This window comes from Macaca thibetana, chromosome 16 (assembly GCF_024542745.1).
Source record: "Macaca thibetana thibetana isolate TM-01 chromosome 16, ASM2454274v1, whole genome shotgun sequence".
Classification (NCBI taxonomy): Eukaryota; Metazoa; Chordata; class Mammalia; order Primates; family Cercopithecidae; genus Macaca; species Macaca thibetana.
This window is the reverse complement of record NC_065593.1, coordinates 24,717,369-24,744,635: the sequence shown is the minus strand read 5'-3', so window position 1 is coordinate 24,744,635 and position 27,267 is coordinate 24,717,369. Positions and strand designations below refer to the sequence as shown.

The window sequence follows — 27,267 nt, the reverse complement described above, 5'->3', positions numbered from 1 at the left end:
AAGTCCAAATCAAGGTGCCCACAAAGGCCGAGCACAGTGGCTCACACCTGTAATCCCAGCACTTTGGGAGGCCGAGGCGGGCAGATCATGAGGTCAGGAGTTCAATACCACCCTGACCAACATGGTGAAACCTTGTCTCTACTAAAAATACAAAAAAAAAAAAATTAGCCAGGAGTGGTGGCACACTCCTCTAATCCCAGCTACTCAGGAGGCTGAGGCAAGAGAATCACTTGAACCTGGGAGGTGGAGGTTGCAGTGAGCCAAGATCGCACCACTGCACTCCAGCCTGGGTGACAGAGCAAGACTCCATCTCAAAAAAAAAAAAAGTGCCCACAGAGTTAGTATCTGGTGAGGGTTATTGAATAAAAATTATAGAAGGCAGTTGTTTCGGACTAAGCTCCTGAACCAGGCCCAACAGACCAGACGAAACTCAGGCTGAGGTTTCACAACACTAAACTAAAACTAAATTGTTATCTAACGTTTGGAAAAATCAAAAACTTTCGCCTCCACTGAGCAATAACAAGGCACCTTGCCCCTGCCTCTGAAATTGCAATGGAGATTGAATGGGGAACTTGGATCTTTATGCCCACCTGGCAGTAGAGAGGTGGCCCTCCCCTTCTTCCACCAGCATGGTATCAGAGGAAGCTTTTTAAAAGAAGATGGAAGTAAGATCCCAAGTCTCATAGTGATAGATGCAGGATGAGCTAAGGAAACCTTGCACAGGGTCTTGCCTGGGCATGCCTGCAACAGATTGGGGGCCCATATATGCATCGGGAGAATGGGGCAGAGCCACCAAGAATTCAGGCCTTATGCAAGAGGAGAAGCCAGGCCTCTTTGGCTCCCGTGTGGTGACCTGGTATTCAGTCTGTGAGGTGATAACCTGTTGGATGGACCCTCTTTTTCTTTGTGGAGAGCTTTCTTTTCGCCTAATAAATCCATCTTCACCCTTCAATGTGTCTGCGTGCCTCATTTCCCTGGTTGTGAGACAAGAACCTAGATTTTAGCTGAACCTAGGAGCAAAAAGTCCTGCATCAATAGCATCATAACCAAAATGTCTAAGACAAAATAAAAGATCACATATTGTATAAGGAATTAGGAAAATCTCAACTTGAATGAGAAAATTTAATCAGCAGATGACAACACTGAGATGACGCAGCTGTTGGAATTATCTGAGAAGGATTTTAAAGCAGCCACTATAAAAATAATTCAACAAGCAATTATGAACATGCTTAAAATAAATTAAAAACTTAAAAGTCTCAGCAAAGAAATAAAAGACATTAAGAAAAAATGAAAATTTTGAAAAATACAACTCAGGAGGCTGAGGTGGGAAAATCACATCTCTTTTTTTTTTTTTTTTTTCTTTTTCTCCCCTCCCCAAAACCACATTTCTTAAAAAAACAACAACAAGGCTGGGCACAGTGTCTCACGCCTGTAATCCCAGCACTTTGGGAGGCTGAAGTGAGAGGATCTCTTGAGCTCAGGAGTTTGAGACTAGCCTGGGCAACATAGGGAGACCCTGTTTCTACAGAAATAAAATTTAGCCTGATATGGTGGTGCATGACTGTGGTCCCAGCTACTTGGGAGGCTAAAGTGGGAGGATGGCTTGGGCCTGGGAGGTTGAAGCTGCAGTGAGCCGTGATCATGCCACTGCACTCCAGCCTGGGTAACAGAGCAAGACCCTGTCCCAAAAAGAAGAAGAACAACAACAATAAAAACTACTGAAATAAAAAGCTCAAGGTATGGGCTTAGCATCAGCGTGAAGACAGAGAAAGGAATCAATGGACTTGAAGACAGAACAGTAGAATTTACCCAGTCTGAACAACAGAGGGAAAAACAGACAAAAAAAAAAAAAAAGAGGAAAAAAGAAATAACAGAATCTCAGAGTCTCAGCAACATGTGGGATTACAATAAAAGATCTAACATTCATGTCTTCAGAGTTCAGAACACTAAATACAAACCACAAGAGAAAAATAATACTTTACCTATTGAGGAAAACTAATTTGAATGAAGTAGATTTTTCATCTATGGAGATCAGAAGGAAATGATAGAACATTTTCAAGGGCTAAAATAAAAGAACTTTCAATCAAGAATTCTATATCCAGTGAAATTATCATTCAGGAATAAAGGAAAAATAAAGGGATTCTTAGACAATGTAAAACTACTAGAATTTGTCTCATCTGTAGATCTGCTCTAAAAGAATGGCTAGAGGAAATTCTCTAAATAGAATGCATAAAAGAAGGAATCTTGAAACATCGGGAAGGAAGAACAATGAAAAAAGCAAAAACACAGGTAAATACAACAGAGTTTTCTTCTCATCTTGAGTTTTTTAAATGATGTTTAACAGTTGAAGCAAAGTGTAACAGTGCCTGACGTGATGTATATATGAGAAATATTTAAGGCAATGATGTTATAAGTGGCAAAGTGCAAAATGACTTAAAGGAAGGTAAGGTTTCTACATTTCCCCTGAACTGCCAAAATGTCATTACCAGTAGACCCCAGTAGACCTTTGTGGTACTGAAATAGTTTTGTATCTTAATTTTGGTGATGGTAACAGAAATCTATATGTGCTAAAGTAACATAACACTATACACACACATTATATCAACATTAATTTCCTGGTTTTGATATTATACTAAAGTCATGGAAAATATAACCTTTGGGGAAATTGGATGAAGGGTATATGGGACCTCTCTGTACTATCTTTGCAACTTATTGTAAATCTATAATTATTTCAAAATAAAAAAATTTTTAAACATGTTTTAAAGAATATTTATTGACATAGAGAAATGATCAAGAGATGATATTAAGTGAAAAAAGTAGGATATACAATATATTAGGCATAACCAAAAATCTATATGGAAAACCCACAAAATTAAAACTGAAACCTTACATGTCTCACTATGAATATAACAGACACTGTAAAGCACAAGGGTCAAGACCACGATGAGCTTTGAAGTCAGGCTGACCTGGGTCTGGTCCAGCTCTGTCACTTACATGCTGTGTGATCTCAAGGAAGGTGTTCAATCTTTTTAGGTCTCATTTGCAAAATGAAGATAATAATAACTCAGTTGTAACGATTACACAAGAAAGTGCATGTAATAACCTCAGTACACAATATGGCACATAAAAAGGGGTAAAAAGTGTTAGCTATTATTATTATACAAAAAAATGTAGTGTTAGCAGTGGCTTTTATTGGTGGTAAATTGTGGATTTAAAATTTTTTACTTCTTTACACTTTTATGTCTTTAAATTTCTATAATGAACCTATATTACCTTTTATGGAGATATAATTCACATATCATAAGATTAATATATTTTATAATTTTTTTTAGACATGAGGGTCTCACTGTGTTGCCCAGGTTGGTCCCAAACTCCTGGTCATAAGCAATCCTCTTGCCTCAGCCTCCCTAGTCATTGGCATAAGCCACCGCATCCGGCCTACTTTTATAATGAAAAAAATAGGAAAATGTTCTAACTTGCCCACTTTTAGGCAAACTAATATAAGACAAATAGGCACGTCCCTTGCAAATAGGCAGTCCCTTGCAAAGAAATGTAAGTTATGTTTATTTCTGTATTAAAGAGATAAAGCTTTGACTTTTCATGAACCATTTTAATACCATCATTTGTTACTCCGTGTATTTTTCTTCCAGTAGCTTGTCTCATTTGTATCTGTGGAATTTTAATTCATGGAGGTAAATGAACGATGACATGGAGAGGCTAATGCCACTGAAAGAAGATTTTTATTACTTAAGACTTCCAAGTGAAGGAAGCATGCCACACCATGCAGGACCACAGGGAAAGCACCAGGTTTGGGTCAAGAGGCAGAACAGAAAGGAGCAAAGGGACAGCCTAAGCCAGAATCCTTACTGGAGTTTCCAGAAATGCAAGCCACAACAGGCTAAACAGTTGAGGATTGGCTGGTTTGAATAATTCTGGCAGACTCTGAGGCACAAGGGCTATCTCTGGTTGTCTGGTACCTGGTCCTGGGTTGACTTAGAGCAGGAGAAATATTAGCTCAGTGTGTGAGAATTAGTAAGGAGGTGGTTCATAGTATGGGTTCTGGATCACAGGGGAGATATAAACAACTCTGGCCATTAGTTTGGCCTTGTGAGTAATGGATGACAAATAGACAAACACAGAATCTAAGAAAACACAGTTAGAACATAACTCAGGTAGAATTTGCCAAATTCTTATCTATACAATAGTCATTTAAAAAAGAATTCCAGAGATACCTCATATAGAACTTTGAAACTGTATATAGTGCATAATCTTCACCTTCAGTCATGCAAAGGTATATGAAAAGAGAAACAGAAAGTTACCTTGACTCTGGAACTCATCAGAGAAAAACAAGGGGAAATGGAGAAACATGAAAAAATATACAAGTAAGCTGTGGAAGACTTAGGACTCTGGTACCATTAAATTGCTTATTTCACTTATTCCATTACAATAGAATCATACTTTTTCATATGCAATATTATGTAGACTTTGAAACAAAACTGACTGAATACAAATTTCCCCGGTTTTACTAATTGTGAAACAGTGTGCAAGTTATTTAACCTTCCTACATCTTGGTGTCTTCATCTGTAAAAGTGGAGGAAAGGGTTACTGAGAGGGTTCACCAAGTTCATGTATGATGCCTGGCCCATAGGAAAGTTTTTGTAAGTTTTAGATCTCATTATTGTTTGAATAAGCAGATTTCACTGAATATAAGATGCTGGTTTTTCTTGATCTTACCAGAAGACGTCAGTGGTAGTATTTTATACTCTCACATCATGCGTGATACTGATTGAAAGAAATTGTAAAATATAACCTCATTTCAGAGGAGTTGAAATATTTTAAAGTACATATTTTAGAATGTATAAAATAAGTTTTGTGTGTTCATTTAATACTAATTTAATGATGTGTGACAGCCACCAACAGAAAATTGAAACTGGCAAAATAATTCAATTCAAATATTAAATAATGTAACTTCTTACTTCTGTAAATTCCATTTTGTTCAATCTTGGTTCTGTTGAGTCAGTAATATCCAATTGTTCGCAGTGTGATCCTATTTATGGAATGAAGATTATTTGCTAGTTAGTTTGGTTGTAATATATTTGATATTTATACTATAGTGCTTTAAAAGAGCATAAAATTATGTATTAGCTAATGTCTATCCATAACTACAATAAAGTGAACTACATATAGCTGGGTAACATACCAAATACTACAAAATTTTTACTTTTCCTGGCTTAACAAGCAAACCAAATATTTTTAAAAAGTCTATATTTTTAATATCTAGATTGATATAAAGCAGAAATAAATATGCACATCAATAGTATAAAAGGCTATAAAAACATCTGTGTTGGTTTATACTAGCAGGACCTAAAACAAAACACTTCTGCAAGCTTTCTTTTTAAAAACTTTATTTTGTCTTTAATGTTTCTTAAATTAAATAATGCATAAAAATGTTCTAATTCAAATAATACAAAAATATAAGCAACAAAACATGAATATCTTCCTTTTTGGCTACCTCCCATCAGCACTCTCACTCCTCTCTGCCCCAGATGTAACCACTGTCAGCAGTTTATCATCCTTCCAGCAACCTTTCTATGCATTTCTGTATGTATATAAATGCATATATATGCGCACGTGTACCTTTTGTCTTTCTGTTTATAAATATGATCATTTTGATGTGCAACTTGCTTTTTCACTTACCACTCATAGTAGCTTTTTTTCAAATAGGACCTGGGGCTCAGGGAAAGTTTGCAATGTGTATATAGATTGGGAGTCATCAGCTGCAGCCATGGACTTGAATAAGAAAACCCAGAGAATGTGTATAGTGTGTATAGTGATAAGAAAGCCTAAAAGGAAACTCTGGAAAACAAAAGTTAAGGTGCAAGCAAAAGAAGAGTCAAGAAACAAAAACACTAAAAGGTGATCAAAAATAGAAGAAAGAAATCAAGAGAATGATATCACAAAAAAACAAGAGAAGAGTTTCATAAATTAGAGTGATCAATAATGAAGAATGTGACAGTTAGTTCATATACAGATTTTTAAACCTTCATTTGATACAACAACTTATGTAATCATTATTGACCATACTAAGAGAAAAATTCATAAATTGTGTGAAAGCTTATGATGAAAGAACTATACACTGGCTTCCTCTCCTACTTCTAATAGTAATTCTTCCTGCCTATCATGGGTTGGCACAAGGTCATAGAAAAGATTTTTCAATCACTCTTGAATTTGGTAAGTGCTAATTATGAGATATCAGTTATTATGGCCATAGGAGGACTATATACATTTTCATATGAGCTTATGCATTAGAAGCTGACATTTCCATCCCAGACCTTCCCCCAAGCTCCAGATGATTATGCAAACCAGACTGGTTTCTAGCAGTAACAATTGCTATTAAGTATATATGTCTGTCTCTGACTGGAGTTTGAGCAACTTAAGGGCAGGAAACATGTCTTGTCAGTCCTCTTTGCATTCTCTAACTCATTACAGTATCTGGAACTAAGTGAGGGCTCAATGACTATTGACCAAATGAATAGTAGAGAAAATAAATACTGTAGTATAGGAGGTGAGAGAAGAAACAATCACTGTCAATTGGAATGCTCTGGAATTTCTGTAATTTTATCAGGATCCCACATTGAGTTCTCTTAACTCACTCCTTCTGTACCCTCATTTGAAAATAAATGAAGTTATTTCAATGATTTTTTGAAACAAGAGTAAAGGATGAGCTGACTGAAGAATTACGTTTTTTGGAAAATGTGAGAACAGGTAGAAGGAGAAAAGGTTGTCAGTAAGGCCCAAATCATGCTTGGAGATCAGTGATCAGGAAGATGGGAAGCATATTTTATTTTTAAAAGTGACAGCAGACTTCAGACAATGTATTGTTGTCAATGTAACAAAAGTAGTCAAATAATCAATTGGGAAAAAAATCTATTGGATATAAATTATGTAAATCTCAGGACCCAAACTCTAGTTTCTATGGGACAAGTGAGGGTTTTTTTTGTTTTTTTTGGTTTTTTTTTCCACCTAATTTCATATAGGGAAATCTTTCTGAAAACAAAAGCATCAAAATCTGTGAATCTCCATAGGGGTGGTGCTGTCCTCCCTTCCTCCCAGGCAGCATGGTGGAAATTTTTGGGTGAGTTTTTATTGCCACAATGATGAGGAATAGGAGCAGAGGCAGAACTCCTGTAATTTCTGCACAATAAAGACTTTCCCCCTCCTGCAGGACATTCGAGTAGATGAAAAACCTGCTTATAATAATTTTGAACCTAGAACCCAGTTCTATTTTACATATGAATGCAGAATATAATTTTGCTGTGGAATTTTCCAAAAATGTAACTTCTATGAAAATTTGAGGGAGAATTATATACTTTGTTTAATTCTGAAACTTTACCTAGAGTTGTTTGCGGTTTCAGAAATTGTGTAATAGGGAGTAACATAAATTGTATCTGAATTGTAATACAACACACTTGTATCAGTCTGCATTTCTGGGAATTCTATGTATATATATTCATTTTGCCCTATTCCAAAATGTCAAATACAAATAAAATGGTCAACCGTATATAATTTTACTTTTCTTATATCTAAAGGTACATTATAAGTAGGTAGAAATGTCTGATTATCATGTCTTATAGTGAAGTTATAACAAAGCATTTATATATTGAAACACAGTGCATATAATTTTCTTTCTTTTCTTTTATTTTTTTTTAGAAGGAGTCTCGCTCTATCACCCAGGCTGCAGTGCAGTGGCATGATCTCGGCTCACTGCAACCTCCACCTCCTGGGTTCAAGTGATTCTCCTGCCTCAGCCTCTCGAGTAGCTGAGATTACAGACGCCCGCCACCATACCCGGCTAATTTTTGTATTTTAGTAGAGACAGGCTTTCACTATGTTGGCCAGGCTGGTCTCAAACTCCTGACTTCAAATGATCCGCCCACCTCGGCCTCCCACAGTGATGGGATTACAGGCATGAGCCTCTATGCCTGGCCTCTGAAGAAGTCTTAAGCCTAGTATATATAGTAACAGAACTGGATGAGATTATCCAGGGAAATTTATGTAACATGGAAAGGGAACTCAAGAAACAACATTTGAGAAACAGAGAATGACTCCAGGAGGGTTATAGGTAAGGTGTAGGATATGAGTGGGTAGAGTCAAGGAAATTCAAACTAAGGAGTTTACAGAGGCAATGTTCAACTCTGGTAAATCTTAGCATGAGCCACTGCAACCAGTGCATACAATTTTCTTATGCCTTTCCTTATATTTCTCCTTTATATCACAGTATGACATCTTATCTTTCTTTTACAATTCTGTGTATGTAAGGAATATTTTCTAGGAATGTCATAGGATAATAAAAGAGTATTGCAGAGTACTGGTAATAAAATGGACACCAGACTAAAAGGGCTGAGAATCACAGATTGCGTTTCTGCTTTTATACATTCTCTATCTGGACAGCATGGAAGAGGCTAATTGCACCTGCAAGAGCTTTGAATTACATCTGTCTCATGTTGACTCTTCATCTGAATTCAGTGTCCCCCACCCAAAAAAGAAATAAAAATAAAAATATCAGAGTAATAGGCAGACTTACCTAGCTTGAAATCTGGATTTTGAAAGAATTCATGAAGAACATTCTGAATCTGCAAATCAAAAGAGGAAAAAAAGAAAGAAACCATATGCCACTCCTCAGTTACCACATATTTGTTATTTTAGACTAAAAACCATCTATAGTCTTTCTATTTTAGTATTGGGTGATCTTTCCAACCCAAGGACAGAAATAGTAGTAAGTCACATGTACTTTCTACAAGGGGGTCTTCAAAAAGTTCATGGAAAATGTGTATTATGAAAAAAATATGCATGGATTTCAATTTTTTTTTTTGCACCAAAATAAACTTGTTGAAACTTGTTATGTCTGAACAAGATCTAGCTTGAAGAACTAAAAAGGATAAGACATCAGTTCGAAAAGAGCCCCTATCAGAGCAACATGAATTCTGCTAAAATTGAAGCAAAAACATTAAATTTATGGTGAAGCTTGGCGGGAAAAATGCTGAAATCACTGGTGTTTTATGAAGTGTTTATGGGGACGATGCTCCAAAGAAATCAGCAGTTTACAAATGGATAGTTCATTTTAAGAAAGGATGAAATGATGTTGAAGATAAAGCCCATAGTGCAGACTATCCACACCAATTTGCAAGAAAAAAAAATCATCTTGCTCATGACCTTATTGAAGAGGACTAAAAGTTAACAGCAGGAGCAATAGCCAACACATAGACATCTCAATTGGCTCTGCTTACACAATTCTGACTGAAAAATTAAAGTTGAAAGAATTTCCAGTCAGTGGGTGCCAAAACCATTGCACCCAGACCAGATGCAGACAAGAGCAGAGCTTCAAATGGAAATTTTAAACAAGTGGGATGAAGATCCTGAAGCATTTCTTCCAAGAATTGTAACAGGAGATGAAACATGGCTTTACCAGTATGATCCTGAAGACAAAGCACAATCAAAGCAATGGCTGGTTACCAAGAGGTGGAAGAGGTCCTGTCAAAGCAAAAGCAGACTGATCAAGAGCAAAAGTCATGGCAATAGTTTTGGGGATGCTCAAGGCATTTTGCTAATTAACTTTCTGGAAGACCAAAGAACAATAACATCTGTTTACTATGAGAGTGTTCTGAGAAAGGCTAGCTAAAGCTTTAGCAAAAAAAATGTCTGGGAAAGCTTCACCAGAGAGTCCTTCTCCACCATAACAATGCTCTTGCTCATTCTTCTCATCAAACAAGGGCAAGCTGGGCACAGTGGCACACACCTGTAGTCCCAGCTACTCAGGAGGCTAAGGTAGAAGAACTGTGAGTTTGTGCCAACCTGGACAAAATAGCAACACCCATCTCCACTAACAAAACAAGAACAATGTTGTGAGAGTTTCAATGAGAAATCATTAGGCATCCACCTTATAGTCCTGATTTAGCTCCTTCTGATTTTTTATTTTCTAATCTTAAAAAAAATCATTAAAGGACACCTATTTTTCATCAGTTAATAATGAAAAAAAGACTGCATTGAAATGATTAAATTCTGAGAACCCTCAGCTCTTTAGGGATGGACTAAATGGCTGGTATCATCACTTACAAGTGCCTTAAACTTGATGGGGCCTCTTTTTATTTATTTATTTGCCATTTAAAAAGTAATGGCAAAAACCACAATTACTTCTGCACCAAGCTAATATTTGAGACAGGGTTTCACCATGTTGGCCAGGCTGGTCTCACGCTCATGGGCACAAGCGATCCTCCTGCCTCAGCCTCCCAAAGTGCTGGGTTTACAGGCCTGAGCCATGGCGCCCAGCCTGATGGAGCTTATGTTGAGATATAAAGTTTATATTTTTTATTATCTTTTAATTCAATTTTTCCACACACTTTTTGAAGTCTCCTCTTAGAATACTGAAGGGTATATAAAGTTATTTTACACATATATTCTCAATGATTCCCAACCTTTTGTGTGATTAGGACTGGGATGCTGACAGTGACCCCATTTTGCCCCCTCCAGGGGATATTTCTAGCAACTCTCAGACACGGCACGATGGAGCTAAGGCACTTTTGGCAAGCACTTTGGCCATCCGAAGAATCCTCTATACTTTCTCGTTCTTCAATTACTAAAAATGAAATTTCCGAGTTCTTCTTGGTCCATTTTTAAAAACATTTTATATTTTAGAGAAGTTTTAAGTGCACAGCAAAATTGAGCGGAAAGTACAAAGAGCTCACACACATATACTATACACATACACAGCTATGTACTATTATTAATATCCTGCACCAGAGTGGCACATTTATTACAGTCAATAAAGCTACATTGACATGTCATTATCGCCCAAAGTCCATAGTTTATAATAGGGGTCTCTCTTGGTATGGGCTTTGACAAAGTATAATCACATATATCCACCATTATAGCATTATACAGAATTATTTCACTCCGCTAAAAATCCCTCCCTCCCCTCATTCCTGGCAACCACTGATCTTTTTACTATCTTTCTGATTGTGTCTTTTCTAGAATTTCAAATAGTTAGGATCATACGGCATGTAGCCTTTTCAGATTGGCTTCTTTTACTTAGTAATACGCATTGATGGTTTCTCCTTGCTTTTTCACGGCTTGATAGATCATTTCTTTTTAGGACTGAATAATATTCCACTGTATAGATGCACCACATTATTATCTATTCCTCCAGTAAAGGGTTTCTTAGTTGCTTTCTGGTTTTGGATATTATGAATACGGCTACTATAAACATCTGCATGCAGGTTTCTGTGTACATATAAGTTTTCAATTTATTTGGGTAAATATTAAGGAGAGCAATTGCTGGATCATAGGTTAAGAGTGTGTTTAGTTTAGTTTATGTGTGGTAAAAAACACATAACATAAAATTTACCAACTTAACCATTCTTAAGTGTATGTATATATGTGTAAACATAGTCACAAATCTCCAGAAGTTTTCTCTCTTTCTTTCTCTTTCTTTCTTTCTTTCTCTCTCTCCCTTCCTTCCTTCCTTCCTTCCTTCCTTCCTTCCTTCCTTCCTTCCTTCCTTCCTTCCTTCCTTCCTTCCTTCCTTCCTTTCCTTTCCTTTCTCTGTCTCTCTCTCTCTCTTTCTCTCTTTCTCTTTCTCTCTCTTTCTTTCTCTCTCTCTCTCTCTCTGTCTCTTTTTTTAGACAGGGTCTCTGTTACCCAGGCTGGAGTGCAGTGGCACCATCATAGCTCACTGCAGGCTCAAACTTCAGGACTCAAGTTATCTCCTGCCTCAGACCCCAAGTAGCTGGGACTATAGGCGTATGCCATCATGTCCAGGTAATTTTTAAAATTTTTTGTGGCCGGGCGCGGTGGCTCAAGCCTGTAATCCCAGCACTTTGGGAGGCCGAGACGGGCGGATCACGAGGTCAGGAGATCGAGACCATCCTGGCTAATATGGTGAAACCCCGTCTCTACTAAAAATACAAAAAAAAAAACTAGCCGGGCGAGGTGGTGGGCGCCTGTAGTCCCAGCTACTCGGGAGGCTGAGGCAGGAGAATGGGGTAAACCCGGGAGGCGGAGCTTGCAGTGAGCTGAGATCCGGCCACTGCACTCCAGCCTGGGCGACAAAGCGAGACTCCGTCTCAAAAAAAAAAAAAAAAAAAAAAAAAAAATTTTTTGTAGAGACAGGGTCCCACTATATTGCCCAGGCTGGTCTTGATCTCCTGGGTTCAAGCAATCCTCCTGCCTCAGCCTCCAGAATGCTGGGATTATAGGCGTGAGCTACTGCGCCCAGCCAGAAGTTTTTCATTTTGCAAACTTGAAACTCTATATCCATTAAACCAGCAGTCCCCATTGTTTTTAGCACAAGGGACTGGTTTTGTGGAAGACATTTTTTCCACAGACCCAGGGGTTGGGGGAGGATGGTTTTGGGATGATTCAAGCGCATTACATTTATTGTGTACTTTGTTTCTATTATTATTACATTATAGATTATGAGCCATTATACGGCTCACCACAATGTAGAATCAGTGGGAGTCCTGAGCTAGTTTTCCTGCAATTAGATGGTCCCATCTGGGAGTGATGGAAAATAGTGACAGATCATCAGCCATTAGATTCTCATAAGGAGCATGAAATCCAGATCCTCACGTGCACATTTCACAATAGGGTTCCTATTGTGCTCCTATGAGAATCTAATGCAGCCACTGATTTGACAGAAGGTGGAGCTCAAGTGGTAATGAGAGTGATGAGGAGTGACTGCAAATACAGATGAAGCTTTCCTTGCTTGCTTGACTGCCACTCGCATCCTGCTATATGGCCCACCTCCTACCAGGCCACAAGGGGTTGGGGACCCCTGAATTAAATAACTCCCCTTCCCCTCCTCCAAGTCCCTGGCAACCACCATTCTACATTCTGTTTCTATGAATGTGACTACTTTAGATACCTCGTATAAGTGGAATAATTCAGTATTTGTCTTTTAAGAGTATGTTTAAGAAACTGCCAAACTGTCTGTCAAAGAGTCTGTACCATTTTGCATTCCCATCAGCAAAGAATGAGAATTATTGCTGCTTCACATTCTTACCAGCATTTGGAGTTGCCCGTGTTTTGGATTTTGACCATTCTAAATGGTGTGTGCGGTATCTCATTGAAGTTTTAATTTGCATTTCCCTAATGACATGTGATGTCTGGCATCTTTTCATATGCTTTCAAATAAGATTTGCCATATGTACACTTTCTTTTGTGAACCAGGCTGTTTGTTTTCTTATTGTTCAGCCTTTAAGAGTTCTTTGTATATTCTGGATAACAGTCATTTATCAGATATATATACGTGACATATATATGTGATATATATATCATATATATCACATATATAGATATATTTTGTTGTTGTTGTTGTTTTGTTTTTAAGAGACAGGGTCTCTTTCTGTTCCCCAGGCTGGAGTGCAGTGGCATGATCATGGCTCAGTGCAGCTTCGACCTCCTGGACTCAAGCAATCCTCCCACCTCAGCCACCTGAGAAGCTGGAACCACAGCCTGGATAATTTTTAAATTTTTTTTGTCAAAACCGGGTCTCCCTATGTTAGCTAGGCTGGTCTCAAATTCCTGGCCTCAAGCAATCCTCCCACTTCGGCCTCCAAAAGTCCTGGGATTATAGGTGTGAGCCACCACACCCAACCAGATATGCCTTCTGCTAATATTTTCTCCCAGTCTGTGACTTGTCTTCCCTGATCTATTTTTAATCATTCACTTTAAACTGAAAATATGCTTAGCATTGTATCTAATGAAAAAGTATTTCCAAATCCGTATACACTTAAGAGAAAGCATTTAACTCTCAGAGTATGGCTGTTCTCTAGAGCTAAGAGACAGTCTTGCAGGTCTCACTGAAGTAGTCACACATAAAAACACACACACAAAAAACAAAGAAATGAAATATATTTCGGTTTACAATGATGAGTTTGGGAACCTCAGCCAGAGTCAAGATTTTAGAAATCTAGCTAGAATTTTTTTTTTTTTTTTATGTAATGCTCAAGATAAATTGAAGGAATCAATCTCGTGGACCAGACAGGTCAAGACTTGCCTCAGCAATACTGAAAATTTCAAGGGAGGCTTCTAGTATGCTACTCAGTATTCTAGCAATTGCCCTCTTACCACTTACCCGACCTACCTTTCACATATACCCCCAATTTTCTTACCACTGTCTTAGGAATCATTCCTTTAGGGTCTAGAATCCATTCATCAAATTGCTCCTGCAGAGCCTGTTTCCGTGTGTTGGCCACCTTGACTTTGATTTTGTCTATGTGTTCTCTTTGTTTTCTATTCTGTTTAACATTCTCCTTCATCTTGGATACTCTGCAGGACGTAGATATAGAAAACATGTTGAGTTAATACCCTTGGATTTGATCCAGATTGGAACACAGGAATTCAGACTCTCTTTGAAAATGTTTGCCTGTCTTTTCTCCATAAAATCTATGATTCAGACCTGTAGTGAACTCTTCTTCCACAAGCACTTATTGAATTTGGCATTAATCATAGAGTACTTTCTACTATTTGACTTTTTATAGAGGTAGGCCTTATTTTACCCAACTAAATACTAGACTTAAGAAGTATTGGTAGGAATGTAAATTAGTACAACCATTGTGGAAAATGGTAGGGAGGTTACTTAAAAAACTGAAAACAAAATTACTACATGATCCAGCAATCTTATGTCTGCATATTTACCAAAAAGATTTGAAATCAGTTTGTCAAAGAGATGGCTGCACTTCCATGTTCACTGTGGCACTCTTCACAATAGCCAAGTGATAGAACCAACCTAAGTGTTCTCCAACAGACAAATGGATAGAGGAAATGTGGTTTACAAATACAATGGAGGGGCCAGGCACGGTGGCTCACGCCTGTAATCCCAGCACTTTGGGAGGCTGAGGTGGGCGGATCACGAGGTCAGGAGATCGAGACCATCCTGGCTAACATGGTGAAACCCCATCTCTACTAAAAATACAAAAATTAGCTAGGCGTGGTGGCACACGCCTGTAGTCCCAGCTACTCGGGAGGCTGAGGCAGGAGAATGGCATGAACCCAGGAGGCAGAGCTTGTAGTGAGCCGAGACTGCACCAGCCTGGGTGACAGAACAAGACTCTGTCTCAAAATAAATAAATAAATAAATAAACAATAAAATAAATAAAAATAATATTAATAAAAATAAATAAATAACTACAATGAAATACTATACAGCCTTAAAAAAGGAGGAAATTCTGTCATTTCTGACAGCATGAATGGAATTGGAGAACATTATGCTAAGTGAAAAAAGACAGGCACAGAAAGACAAATACCACAAGTTCTCACTTATTTGTGCAATATAAAACAAACAAGCGCATAGAAGCAGAGAGTAGAATGGTGGTTACAGAGGCTGGGAATGGGGGAAATGGAGAGATGATTGTCAAAGGGTATAAAATCTCATTTACACAAGATGAATAAGTTTTATTGTACATTTCAAAATTGCTGAGAGTAAATTTCAAATGTTCTCACCACAAAAAAAGGATATGTATTTGAGGTGGTAGATATGCTAATTTGTTTGATTTCATTGTTTCACATTGTATGCACAAATTATAACACCACTTTGACCTTGTAAATGTATATAATTATAAGATATTGATTTACAACTTAAAAAACAGGAAGTAAAAACAGCTCTAGAAGCTGCTATATATACTGAAAAGACAAGGTTGGATGCAGTAAGGCCTTACGGTAGTGAACTTCTCTCTTTCCTGGACACAGAAATCATCTGAAGGGATTGATTTCAGGTGTTAGGAACAGGTCCCCAAATCTGGCCATAAACTGGCCCCAAAACTGGCCATAAGCAAAATCTCTGCAGCACTGTGACATGTTCATCATGGCCATGACACCCACGCTGAAGGTTGTGGGTTTACCAGAATGAGGGCAAGGAAACCTGGCCCACCCAGTGCAGAAAACCACTTAAGGCATTCCTAAGCCACAAATAATAGCATGAGTGATCTGTGCCTTAAGGACATGTTCCTGCTGCAGATAACTAGCCAGAGCCCATCCCTTTGTTTCCCATTTTAGTTAATCTATAATCTATAGAAGCAATGTTTATCACTGACTTGCTGTCAATAAATAAGTGGGTAAAACTCTGTTCCAGGCTCTCAGCTCTGAAGACTGTCAGCCCCCTGATTTCCCACTCCACACTCTATATTTCTGTATGTGTGTGTCTTTAATTCCTCTAGTGCCGCTGGGTTAGGGTCTCCATGACTGAGCTGGTCTTGGTAAATGGCACGCATACATGGGGCTGGAACCCGGGTTGAAGGGTTGCTGGAGCGACAGTTGAAGAATGTGGAACTAAGCTGGAGGACACCTGAGTGCTCTTAAGCAATCCCCATGGTGAATAAGAAGGGGAGCTCGGAAGCATCAGGGTAACAATGGGACAAGTGTGGGCCCTGGTTCATTCCACCTTGGAACCTTTTCACACTGATGATGAGGAGGAAGGAAAGTATAAAGAAGTAACAGGGCCGGGCGCAGTGGCTCACTCCTGTAATCCCAGCACTTTGGGAGGCCGAGGCGGGCGGATCACAAGGTCAGGAGATCGAGACCATCCTGGCTAACACAGTGAAACCCTGCCTCTACTAAAAATACAAAAAATTAGCCGGGCGTGGTGGCGGGCGCCTGTAGCCCCAGCCACTTGGGACACTGAGGCAGGAGAATGGCATGAACCTGGGAGGCGGAGCTTGCAGTGAGCCGAGATCGCACCACTGCACTCCAGCCTGGGAGACAGAGAATCCATCTCAAAAAAAAAAAAAAAAAAAAAAAAGACGTAACAGAAGAGGTGACAGAGCAGTTTTGTTGGCCAGCTAAAGCTAAAGCAGCAAAGGAGGGAGAGGTTTGTTCCTATCTTTCCGCATCCCCTCATTATTGTGAAGAAAAAGAGTGGCCTGACCCTCCAGATGTTTCTTTTCTGGAGGACACTGGGCAAAAAGTAGTTGCCCCACTGACTGTTCGAGCAGTGGCTTGAGCGACCACTCTCAGTTCTATTCAGGCAGGAATTCAGCAAGCTAGAAGAGAGGGTGATTTAGAGGCCTGGCAGTTCCCTGTTAGGATACACCCCCGAGATCATCAGGGAGATATAGCTACATTTGAGCCTTTTCCTTTTTAATAACTCAAATAATTTAAACTAGCTATTAATCAGTATGGACCAGGTTCTCCTTTTGTAATGGGACTGTTAAAGAAGGTTGCTGTCTCCAGTCAGATGTTGCCAGTGGGGACAATAGGATTACTTCTAGGCAGGTCTAGATTAAAATTTAAAAGGAGTGCAAGTACATACAGGAGTCATTGATTCAGATTACCATGGGGAAATTCAAATTGTTATATCTACTTCTGTTCCCTGGAAAGCAGAGCCAGGAGAGCGTATAGCACAGCTCCTGATTGTGCCATATGTGGAAATGGGGAAAAATGAAATTAAATGAACAGGAGGATTTGGAAGCACAAATAAACAAGGCAAAGCAGCTTACTGGGTGAATCAAATTACTGATAAACGTCCTATAACTATCCAGGGAAAGAAATTTAAAGGTTTGGTAGATACGGGAGTGAACAATTCAATCATTTCTCTACAGCACTGGCTGTCCACATGGTCAATTCAACCCGCTCAATTTAACATAGTTGGAGTTGGTAAAGCCCCTGAAATATATCAAAGTAGTTATATTTTGCCTTGTGAAGGGCCCAATGGACAACCTGGGACTGTTCAATCAATTATAATTTCTGTACCTATAAATTTATGGGGAAGAGATTTATTACAACAATGGGGAGCACAAGTTCTAATTCCAGAGCAATTATATAGCCCACAAAGTCAACATATAGTGTATGAAATGGGGTATGTCCCTGGTGTAGAACTAGGAAAAAATTTGCAAGGTTTCAAGGAACTGCTTCAAGCGGAAAGACAAAGTTCCCACCAAGGTTTAGGATATCATTTTTTATGGTGGCCATTGTTAAGCCTCCAGAATCTATACCTTTAAAATGATTAACAGATAAGCCAATTTGGATAGAACAATGGCCACTAAGTAAAAAGAAACTGGAGGCTTTGGAGGACTTAGTTACTGAACAATTAGAAAAAGGACACATAGCTCCAACATTTTCCCCTTGGAATTCTCCAGTTTTCATAATTAAGAAAAAATCAGGTAAATAGAGAATGTTGATTGACTTAAGAGCCATTAATTCAGTTATACAACCTATGGGGACATTGCAGCCAGGACTGCCTTCTTCTGCTATGATTCCAAAACATAGGCCTTTAATAGTCATAGATTTAAAAGACTGTTTCTTTACTATCCCCTTAGCTGAGCCAGACTGTGAACAGTTTGCATTTACAATTCCTGTGGTAAACAACCTGCAGCCTGCTAAACGTTTTCATTGGAAAGTGTTACCATGAGGCATGTTGAACAGTCCAACAATTTGCCAAACGTATGTAGGGCAAGCAATTGAACCTACTCATAAAAAATTTTCACAGTGTTACATTATTCATTATATGGATGATATATTTTGTGCTGCCCCTACTCAAGAAATATTACTCCAATGTTATGATCACTTGGAAAACTTGATTTCTTGTGCCAGTTTAATTATAGCTCCTGACAAAATTCAGACTTACTCCTACTTGGGGACCTTAGTAAATGACACTACAATAGTGTCACAGAAAGTAACCACATGTAGGGATCAATTGAAAACATTAAATGACTTTCAAAAATTACTAGGGGACATTAATTGGATACGACCTGCTCTAGGCATTCCTACTTATGCTATAAGTAATCTATTTTCTATCCTTAGAGGAGATCCTAGTCTCACTAGCCCTCGGCAATTAACAAAGAAGGCTAAGGCAGAGTTACAGCTGATTGAAAAGCAAGTCCATAAGGCGCAAATAAATGGAATAGATTCAGAGAAGACTCTAGATTTGCTAATTTTTTCGACTCAGCATTCGCCTGCTGGTGTTATTGTTCAAGAGCAAGATCTTATAGAGTGGCTTTTTCTTCCACATACTGATTCACAGACTCTAACTCCTTATTTGGATCAAATTGCCACTATGATAGGAAATGGGAGAACTCGGATTGTTAAATTACACGGATATGATCCTGGGAAAGTTATTGTCCCTCTCATGAAGGCACAAATACAGCAAATACAGTAAGCTTTTATAAATAGTGTCTTACTTGTCAAATCCATTTAGCTGAATTTGTGAGTATTCTCGATAACCATTTTCCTAACACAAATTGTTTCAATTTTTGAAATTAACTAATTGGATTCTCCCTAAAATAACTAAATTTAAACCAACTGAAGATGCTGAGAATGTTTTTACAGATGGGTCTAGTAATGGTAAAGCTTCTTATTCTGGGTCGAAAGGTAAAGTTTTCCAGACTCCCTATACTTCAGCTCAAAAAGTGAAGCTTGTAGCTGTAATTGAGGTATTGACTGCTTTTAATATGCCTGAAGGGGTGGCCTGCCCCTCCACACCTGTGGGTGTTTCTCGTTAGGTGGAACGAGAGACTTGAGAAAAGAAATAAGACACAGAGACAAAGTATAGAGAAAGAAAAGCGGGGGCCCAGGGGACCGGCGCTCAGCTTACAGAGGACCCACACCGGCACCGGCCTCTGAGTTCCCTTAGTATTTATAGATAATTATCTTTACCATCTTAAAGATAAGGGAGTGGCAGGACAATAGGATCGTTTTTAGGGAGGAAATTAGCAGTAAGACATAAGAACAAGGATCTCTGTGACATGAATAAGTTTAAAGGAAAATCCTGTGCCTTGAGATAAACCTTTTAGCAACATTGTTTCATCCTATCACATGGGGATAAACCTTGGACAATACCTAGCTTTTCTAGGAACAAAGTCACACCCTGCACGCCCAAAATCCATTAAACCTTGAGTTACCACAGCACATGTCTCTTGCAAGGACAAGGTTGGGGGTAGGGTCATAGATTAACAGCATCTCAAATACAGAACAAAATGGAGTCTCTTATGTCTACTTCTTTCTATATAGACACAGTAACAGGCTGATCTCTTTCTTTTCCCCACATATGCCTATTAATGTGATTTCTGATTCTTCATACATGGTTCATTCCACACAATAATTGAAAATGCTCAGTTACAATTTCATACAGATGAACAACTGATGACTTTATCTACCCAATTGCAAGCAGCAGTTAGGAGTAGAATGCACCCTTTTTACATCACTCACATTAGGACTCATACACCTCTTCCAGGACCTTTAACTGCAGGGAATCAAATGGCTGATCAACTAGTTGTTACTGCAATATCTAATGCTAGACACTTTCACAATTTAACCCATGTTAATGCCTTTGGTATCAAACACAGATACTGCATTACCTGGAAAGAAGCTAAAGTTATTATCCAGCGATGCCCAACTTGCCAAATGGTGCATTCCTCATCTTTTACAGGAGGAGTTAATCCTCGAGGATTGGAACCTAATTCTCTTGGTAAATGGATGTCACACATGTTCCCTCGTTTGGGAGACTAGCTTATGTACATGTATGTATGGACACCTTTTCTAACTCCTCTGGGCTACATGCCAATCAGGAGAGTCTTCTGCCTATGTTAAACATCACCTTTTGCAGTGTTTTGCGGTACAGGCATTCCAGCTTCTATTAAAACAGACAATGCCCCAGTATATACTAGTCAAGCTCTAGCTACATTTTTCTCTATATGGAATATTAAACACATTACTGGTATCCCATATAATTCTCAAGGACAAGCCATAGTGGAAAGAATGAATCTCTCCCTGAAACAGCAATTGCAAAGCAGAGGGGGAGAAATAGGGACTATGGGACACCACAGATGCAATTGAATCTAGCATTATTGACTTTAAATTTTTTTAGTCTGCCTAAAGGCCAGATGCTATCAGCAACTGAACAGCATCTACAGAAACCAGCTGCAAAGACAGAAGCAGAACAACTGGTTTGGTGGAAGGATCTGATAACAAAAAGTTGGGAAATAGGTAAAATAATAACTTGGGGTAGAGATTAGGCTTGTGTTTCTCCAGGACTGAATCAATAGCCAATTTGGGTGCCATTGAGACATCTAAAGCCTTACTATGAGCCAGATGCCCAGAAAGAGGTTTTGGGAAGATCCCAAAGACTCACCAGTTGCAGACATGTCAAGACTCACACTGAGGAGGACCCTAACTGTCAAAAGCAACACCCATCGAACACAACCACCTACCTGGGGACAGATCAAGAAGCTGTCACAGATGGCAGAAGAAAACCTGAGGAAAGCAGGATAACCAGTCATGATGAGTAATTTAATGATAGCTATGATAGTGGTGATCACCATTGCCATGAGTATTCCTTCAACAAGGGCTGATGCAGAGAACAATTATACTTATTGGGCATATTTATCAATCTTGGCTGGCAATAATGCCTAGACGTAATCACTCTATGGCACAGTTACACATGCTTTCTGGTCTCAGTATTTACCATAATGAATCTGCTCTTATAATTGAGGCATGCAACCCTCAAAAACCTATTTGTAAACAGAATTGGACCTGGCCAGAGATAATGAATGTACTTGTTTGGGAAGATTGCATTGCAGAACAGGCAGAGGTACTGCGCAACGATTTGTATGGAATCATTATTGATTGGTCCCATAAGGGGATGTTTAGCTTGAATTGCACCTCTCAGTTTGCGTGCCATGGCCACACTATGTTCAGCTGGTCTAAACAAAATGGTCAGATGGTAGAAATGGTAAGAAGTATGGCAAGAGTTCCTATTATCTGGAAACATGGCCGTATAGTGGCACCTCAACCTCAAATGATATGGCCCATTGTAGGAGCTAAACATAAGGACTTGTGGAAACTCTTAATGGCTCTTAATAAGATCAAAATTTGGGAAAGAATAAAAAACATCTAGAAGGACACTCTACAAACTTGTCTTTGGATATTGCAAAATTAAAAGAACAAATATTTAAAGTATCCCAGGCATATCTGATCTTAATGCCAGGAACTGGAGTGCGTGAAGGAGCTACAGATGGATTAGCAGCTATTAACCCATTAAAATGGATAAAACCACTTGGAAGCTCTGTGATTTCAATGATGATTGTGCTTTTAATCTGTGTTGTTTGTCTTTGTATAGTCTGCAGATGCAGATCCCGACTCCTACAAGAAGTAAGTAGCTCACTGTGATAAAGCTGCCTTTGCTTTTATCATCTTACAAAAACAAGAATGGGGAATATGTTGGGAACAGGACCTCCAAACTGGCCATAAACAAAATCTCTGCAGCATTGTGACATGTTCGTGATGGCCATGATGCCCACGTTGAAGGTTGTGGGTTTACCAGAATAAGGGCAAGGAATACCTGGCCCACCCAGGGCAGAAAACCACCTAAGGCATTCCTAAGCCACAAACAATAGCATAAGTGATCGGTGCCTTAAGGACATGTTCCTGCTGCAGATAACTAGCCAGAGCCCATCCCTTTGTTTCAGCCCATCCCTTTGTTTCCCACTTTAGTTAACCTATAATCTATAGAAACAATGCTTATCATTGGCTTGCTGTCAATAAATATGTGGGTAAAACTCTATTCAAGGCTCTCAGCTCTGAAGACTGTCAGCCCCCTGATTTCCCACTCCACACTCTATATTTCTGTGTGTGTGTCTTTAATTCCTCTGGTGCCACTGGGTTAGGGTCTCCACAACCGAGCTGGTCTCAGCATTCATGTCTAGGGTGGAAGCCTAGAAGATGCATTTATAACAAGCATCTCAGGTCATTCTGATGCCTTGGATCAAACTTCTGAGAAATCTGTCTAGGAGTGTATCTCGGCTAATTGCCTTTATCTAGCCAAAGCCACATGCTTTGCCAGCCACTGCTGAAGTCCTGAGCATAAGAGTTACCCTTGCAGCCAGAACTGCATCACCCAGGTTGAGAATGGGGGAAAACTGTGCTTTTAATTGTACCTATGTGCATCACTCCTATTAGCACTCCAAAAACCCCAAACTGGTTTTGACTGAAATCAAATAGAATGGCTCAGAATAATAAAAATAGTTGCTGGTTTCAAGTACAATTTTTTCCCAACAATGTTGGAGGCAAGTCTTCATCTTTCAGAGAAGAAAGACTAAGACAATCTTACATATTTTAAAATGCAAAAAGATTTTCAGTGGGAACTGGTAAATTGGATACATCTGATAACCCAAAGAAACTACTAAATCTAAGTCATTACCTTATGCCTACATAAAGCCTTCAAAATTCTCTAGAAAAACAAGTGTTTAGAAATGAAATTTGAAGTTTGAAAATAAAAGCAGACAGGCAGTTTAATAGTACAGAAGGAGCTGGTTGTGAACTGCTGGAAGATTAGTATTTTGTTTTTATTTATTTATTTATTGTTTTGAGGCAGAGTTTTGCTCTTGTTGCCCAGGCTGGAGTGCAGTGGCACAATCTTGACTCACTGCAACCTCTGCCTTCTGGTTTCAAGCAATTCTACTGCCTCAGCCTCCCAAGTAGCTGGGATTATAGGTGCCCACCACCACATCTGGCTAATTTTTTATATTTTTAGTAGAGACAGAGTTTCACTATATTGGCCAGGCTGGTCTCGAACTCCTGACCTCGTGATCTGCCCACCTCGGCCTCCCAAAGTGCTGGGATTACAGGTGTGAGCCACCGCACCTGGGCTTAACAAGTATTTTAAAGGAGTGCTAAGTTTCTCTGATGCAATTACTAACCAACCAAATCTCTACCGCTCAGCTCTCAGAACTCCCAGTCCCTTCTTCTGCTTGTCTCCCCTTCTGCTATTTATCTGTTTCATCCTCTGCTCCTTTTTTCTTTCCCCCTCATCTCTAGCTAGGATTCTTCTCAATTTCTGTCTTCATTCCTCTGTGGCTCTGTCTTCTATATCTGTGTTTTTCACCCAGCTCTTTAAAATTATTCATTCATGCACTCACTCACTAAGCCACTCACTCATTCATTACATAAATATTTATTGGGCACCTACTATGGATTCTGCCATTATAAAGCTTAGGGTCCAATGGCAGAACAGATAAGTAAACGATATTTTAGGGTAAGTACTGAGTGTCTCCAGATTCTCATGTGACACAAAAATGAATTCACAAAATTGGTTTTCTGTCATTTTCCCATGTGCTTGAAATATTTTTCTCCCTCTCTTTGCCTGACTAGATCCTCCACATGCTTTAGGTCTCACCTCAGACATCATTTCCTCCCATTTATTGATGTCCATAACTAGACATAAAATATAGTTTTGTGCTTCTGGGCCCCTGTACATGAGACTCAAAATATAATCCCAATGGATTTTAAATTGATTGTGTCACCCATTCAGGGAATTAATAAAATTTGTCTTCTGTAGCCTGCATTATCTCACGAAGATGTTTACATTAATCCAGAGAATTCTTTTTTTTTTTTTTTTTTTTTTTGAGACGGAGTCTCGCTCTGTCGCCCAGGCTGGAGTGCAGTGGCGCGATCTCGGCTCACTGCAAGCTCCGCCTCCCGGGTTCATGCCATTCTCCTGCCTCAGCCTCCTGAGTAGCTGGGACTACAGGCGCCCGCCACCGTGCCCGGCTAATTTTTTGTATTTTTAGTAGAGACGGGGTTTCACCGTGGTCTCGATCTCCTGACCTTGTGATCCGCCCGCCTCGGCCTCCCAAAGTGCTGGGATTACAGGCGTGAGCCACCGCGTCTGGCCTTAATCCAGAGAATTCTAAAGGATCCAAAACTCTTAATTTGGGCAGTACAGGGCAGACATAACCTATAAGCAGATTGATTCTAAGTATAAGCAGACTGGAAGGGAAGAAAATCTGCATTACGTAAAATTGCAAAAATAGTCATAAATTCTTCCCATTCCTGTATGCAAGTCTCTATGAATGCAACATAATTTTGCAGCTCCTCCCATGAAGAAGTGGAGTCTCTTCCTGTACTCCTTGTGTCTGCCTCTGGCCATGTGACATGCTTTGGCCAATGGGCCATTAGAAAACAGAATGTAAGCAGAAAGTTGAAAAGTACTTGAACACTGGGGCTTGCCCTCTTTTATTGAACTTGGGAGTCCTTCCACTACAATACCATCAAAGAAATGAGCAAGGGCTGGCCTGCTGGATGATGATCCAGTTACTTCCATTGCTTTTGCAAAGAGTCTGCCAACCACTACAAAAGTAATTGAGGTCATCACTTTTGGTTGTTATTCTGAAAGTAAAGGGATATCATTGAAAGATTTCATCTTACTGCATTGCATGAGTGAGTCCAATTGATACCATGTGGAACAGAGATGAGCCATGAGCCCAGCTCAAAGTTACCAATCTACAAAATCATGAGCAAATAAATGCTATTGCTTTAAGCCATGAAGTTTTGGAGTATTTTGTTATGCAGCAAAAGTTAACTAATAAAACAGTTTTCCCACATGAATGAGTGTTTCGAGAGCTTTTAAAGAAAAGCATAATATCAACCTGATTAAAGAGTATAAGCAAAAATGCTTCCCCACCTAGTTATGACAATCCAAATTCTAACCATCAATTCAAGCTGTATAAGGAAAATCTTCTATTTACAGAAATATTTGCCTAGATTATATCAAAAGTGAAAGTTGTATTACATCAAAATTGGTTCTAATCAGCTTAAGTGGATAACTGAACATGAACTTTGAGTGACCTCAGTATACCAGATCATTGCTACACCTAACTGAAGACTCTTTCTTGACCACTAAAAACTGGGACTTGTTTTAATCTATCATGTACAGACCTATGGACTCACTCTGTCCTATACAATGTGATAAGTTTTTAGTTCTTATAAGTATAGCTATTATAAAACAATTAAAAGCCCCTGAATTTTCCCCTTCCACAAACCATTCACTGAAGTCTTCACTGGTATATATTCCTTTGCCTGGCAAGTTAATAAACTCAGTGTTTGTTTGTTTGTTTGAAGGTGTTTTTAACCTCTGGTGGTCTTAGTTTCACAAAGCTAAACTGAATTTCTTTCTTTTTTTTTTTTTTTTTTTTTGAGACGGAGTCTCGCTCTGTCGCCTAGGCTGGAGTGCAGTGGCGCTCGGCTCACTGCAACCTCCACCTCCCAGGCTCAAGCGATTCTTCTGCCTCGGCCTAATTGTTAAAGACTTTTTTAACAATTTTTAAATTGTCCTCCCAACATGCTGGAATTACAGGTGTGAGTCACTGCACCTGGCAAGGATATATTCTAAGGATGAAAAAGCTGCAAATAAATGTAAGGCCTTGTTTAATATTTTTATTAGTAGTAAGCTTGTTGGTATTATTATTTTGAAGCTTTTTTTTTTTTTTTAGACAGAGTTTCACTCTGTCACCCAGGCTAGAGTGCGGTGGTACAATCTCTGCTCACTGCAACCTCTGCCTTCCGGGTTCAAGCAATTCTCCTGCCTCAGCCTCCTGAGTAGCTGGGATTACAGGCACACGCCACCACACCCAGTTAATTTTTGTATTTTTAGTAAGAAGGGGTTTCACCATGTTGGCCAGGGTGGTCTCGAACTCCTGACCTCAGGTGGTCCACCCATCTTGGCCTCCCAAAGTGCTGGGATTACAGGCTTGAGCCATCACGCTGGGCTATTTTGAAGTTTTTATGTAAACTGCAGGATAAAACAAATCAGTAATTATGTCAATATCATTAGGAACCAAGATTTTTTTGTGTAAGATAGAAGGAAATACAGGCTGGGCGTAATGGCTCACACTTGTAATCCCAGCACTTTGGGAGGCAGAGGTGGGTGGATCACGAGGTCAGGAGTTCAAGACCAGCCTGGCCAAGATGGTGAAACACTGTCTCTATGAAAAATACAAAAATTAGCCGGGTTTAGTGGCGGGCACCTGTAATCCCAGCTACTCAGGAGGCTGAGGCAGAGAATTGCTTGAACCCAGGAGGCAGAAGTTGCAGTGAGCCAAGATCACGCCACTGCACTCCAGCCTGGATGACAGGTGACAGAGCGAGACTCTGTCTCAAAAAAAAAAAGGAAAAAGGAAATGCAAATATCAAAGAAATTAGATAAAGACCCTGAAACATTATATTTAATATGCAACTGTCAATATTAACTCATTTTTAAAATTATATATTTCTTTTCTCAGCACAGCGAATTTTAATGTTTCCCTTTTCCAGGAGGAGAGGTTGCCCTACCCACGTTTGAAGACACCCCAAAGATTGTCTGGCAGTTTGGTGCAGAAAGGATTTGGCCCAATCTTGTGCTGGCTAGGATACAGAAAAGCACGTAAAGTTTGTGGCTCAAAGTCCACCGGGCTGGAGTAGGGCAGAATGTGCACAGGGAAGTGGTCTGGGAGAGACTTGTAGGAG

General features: G+C 39.3%; 2 protein-coding genes across 6 annotated transcripts in view; both read right to left on the bottom strand.

The window, feature by feature from the left end:
- The window catches only part of NSRP1 (nuclear speckle splicing regulatory protein 1), a 554,990-nt gene that overhangs the window by 182,025 nt on the left and 345,698 nt on the right, over positions 1-27,267 (bottom strand). The window lies entirely within an intron of this gene.
- Positions 1-27,267, bottom strand: part of EFCAB5 (EF-hand calcium binding domain 5) — a 186,374-nt gene that overhangs the window by 106,847 nt on the left and 52,260 nt on the right. For all 5 annotated transcript variants that reach the window (XM_050763292.1, XM_050763290.1, XM_050763289.1 and 2 more), the window contains 3 exons: positions 14,169-14,325; positions 8,585-8,633; positions 4,977-5,047 (listed from right to left, as the gene is read on the bottom strand). In XM_050763292.1, the coding sequence (XP_050619249.1) occupies positions 4,977-5,047; positions 8,585-8,633; positions 14,169-14,325 (277 nt within the window). The remainder of the gene's footprint in view (positions 1-4,976; positions 5,048-8,584; positions 8,634-14,168; positions 14,326-27,267) is intronic.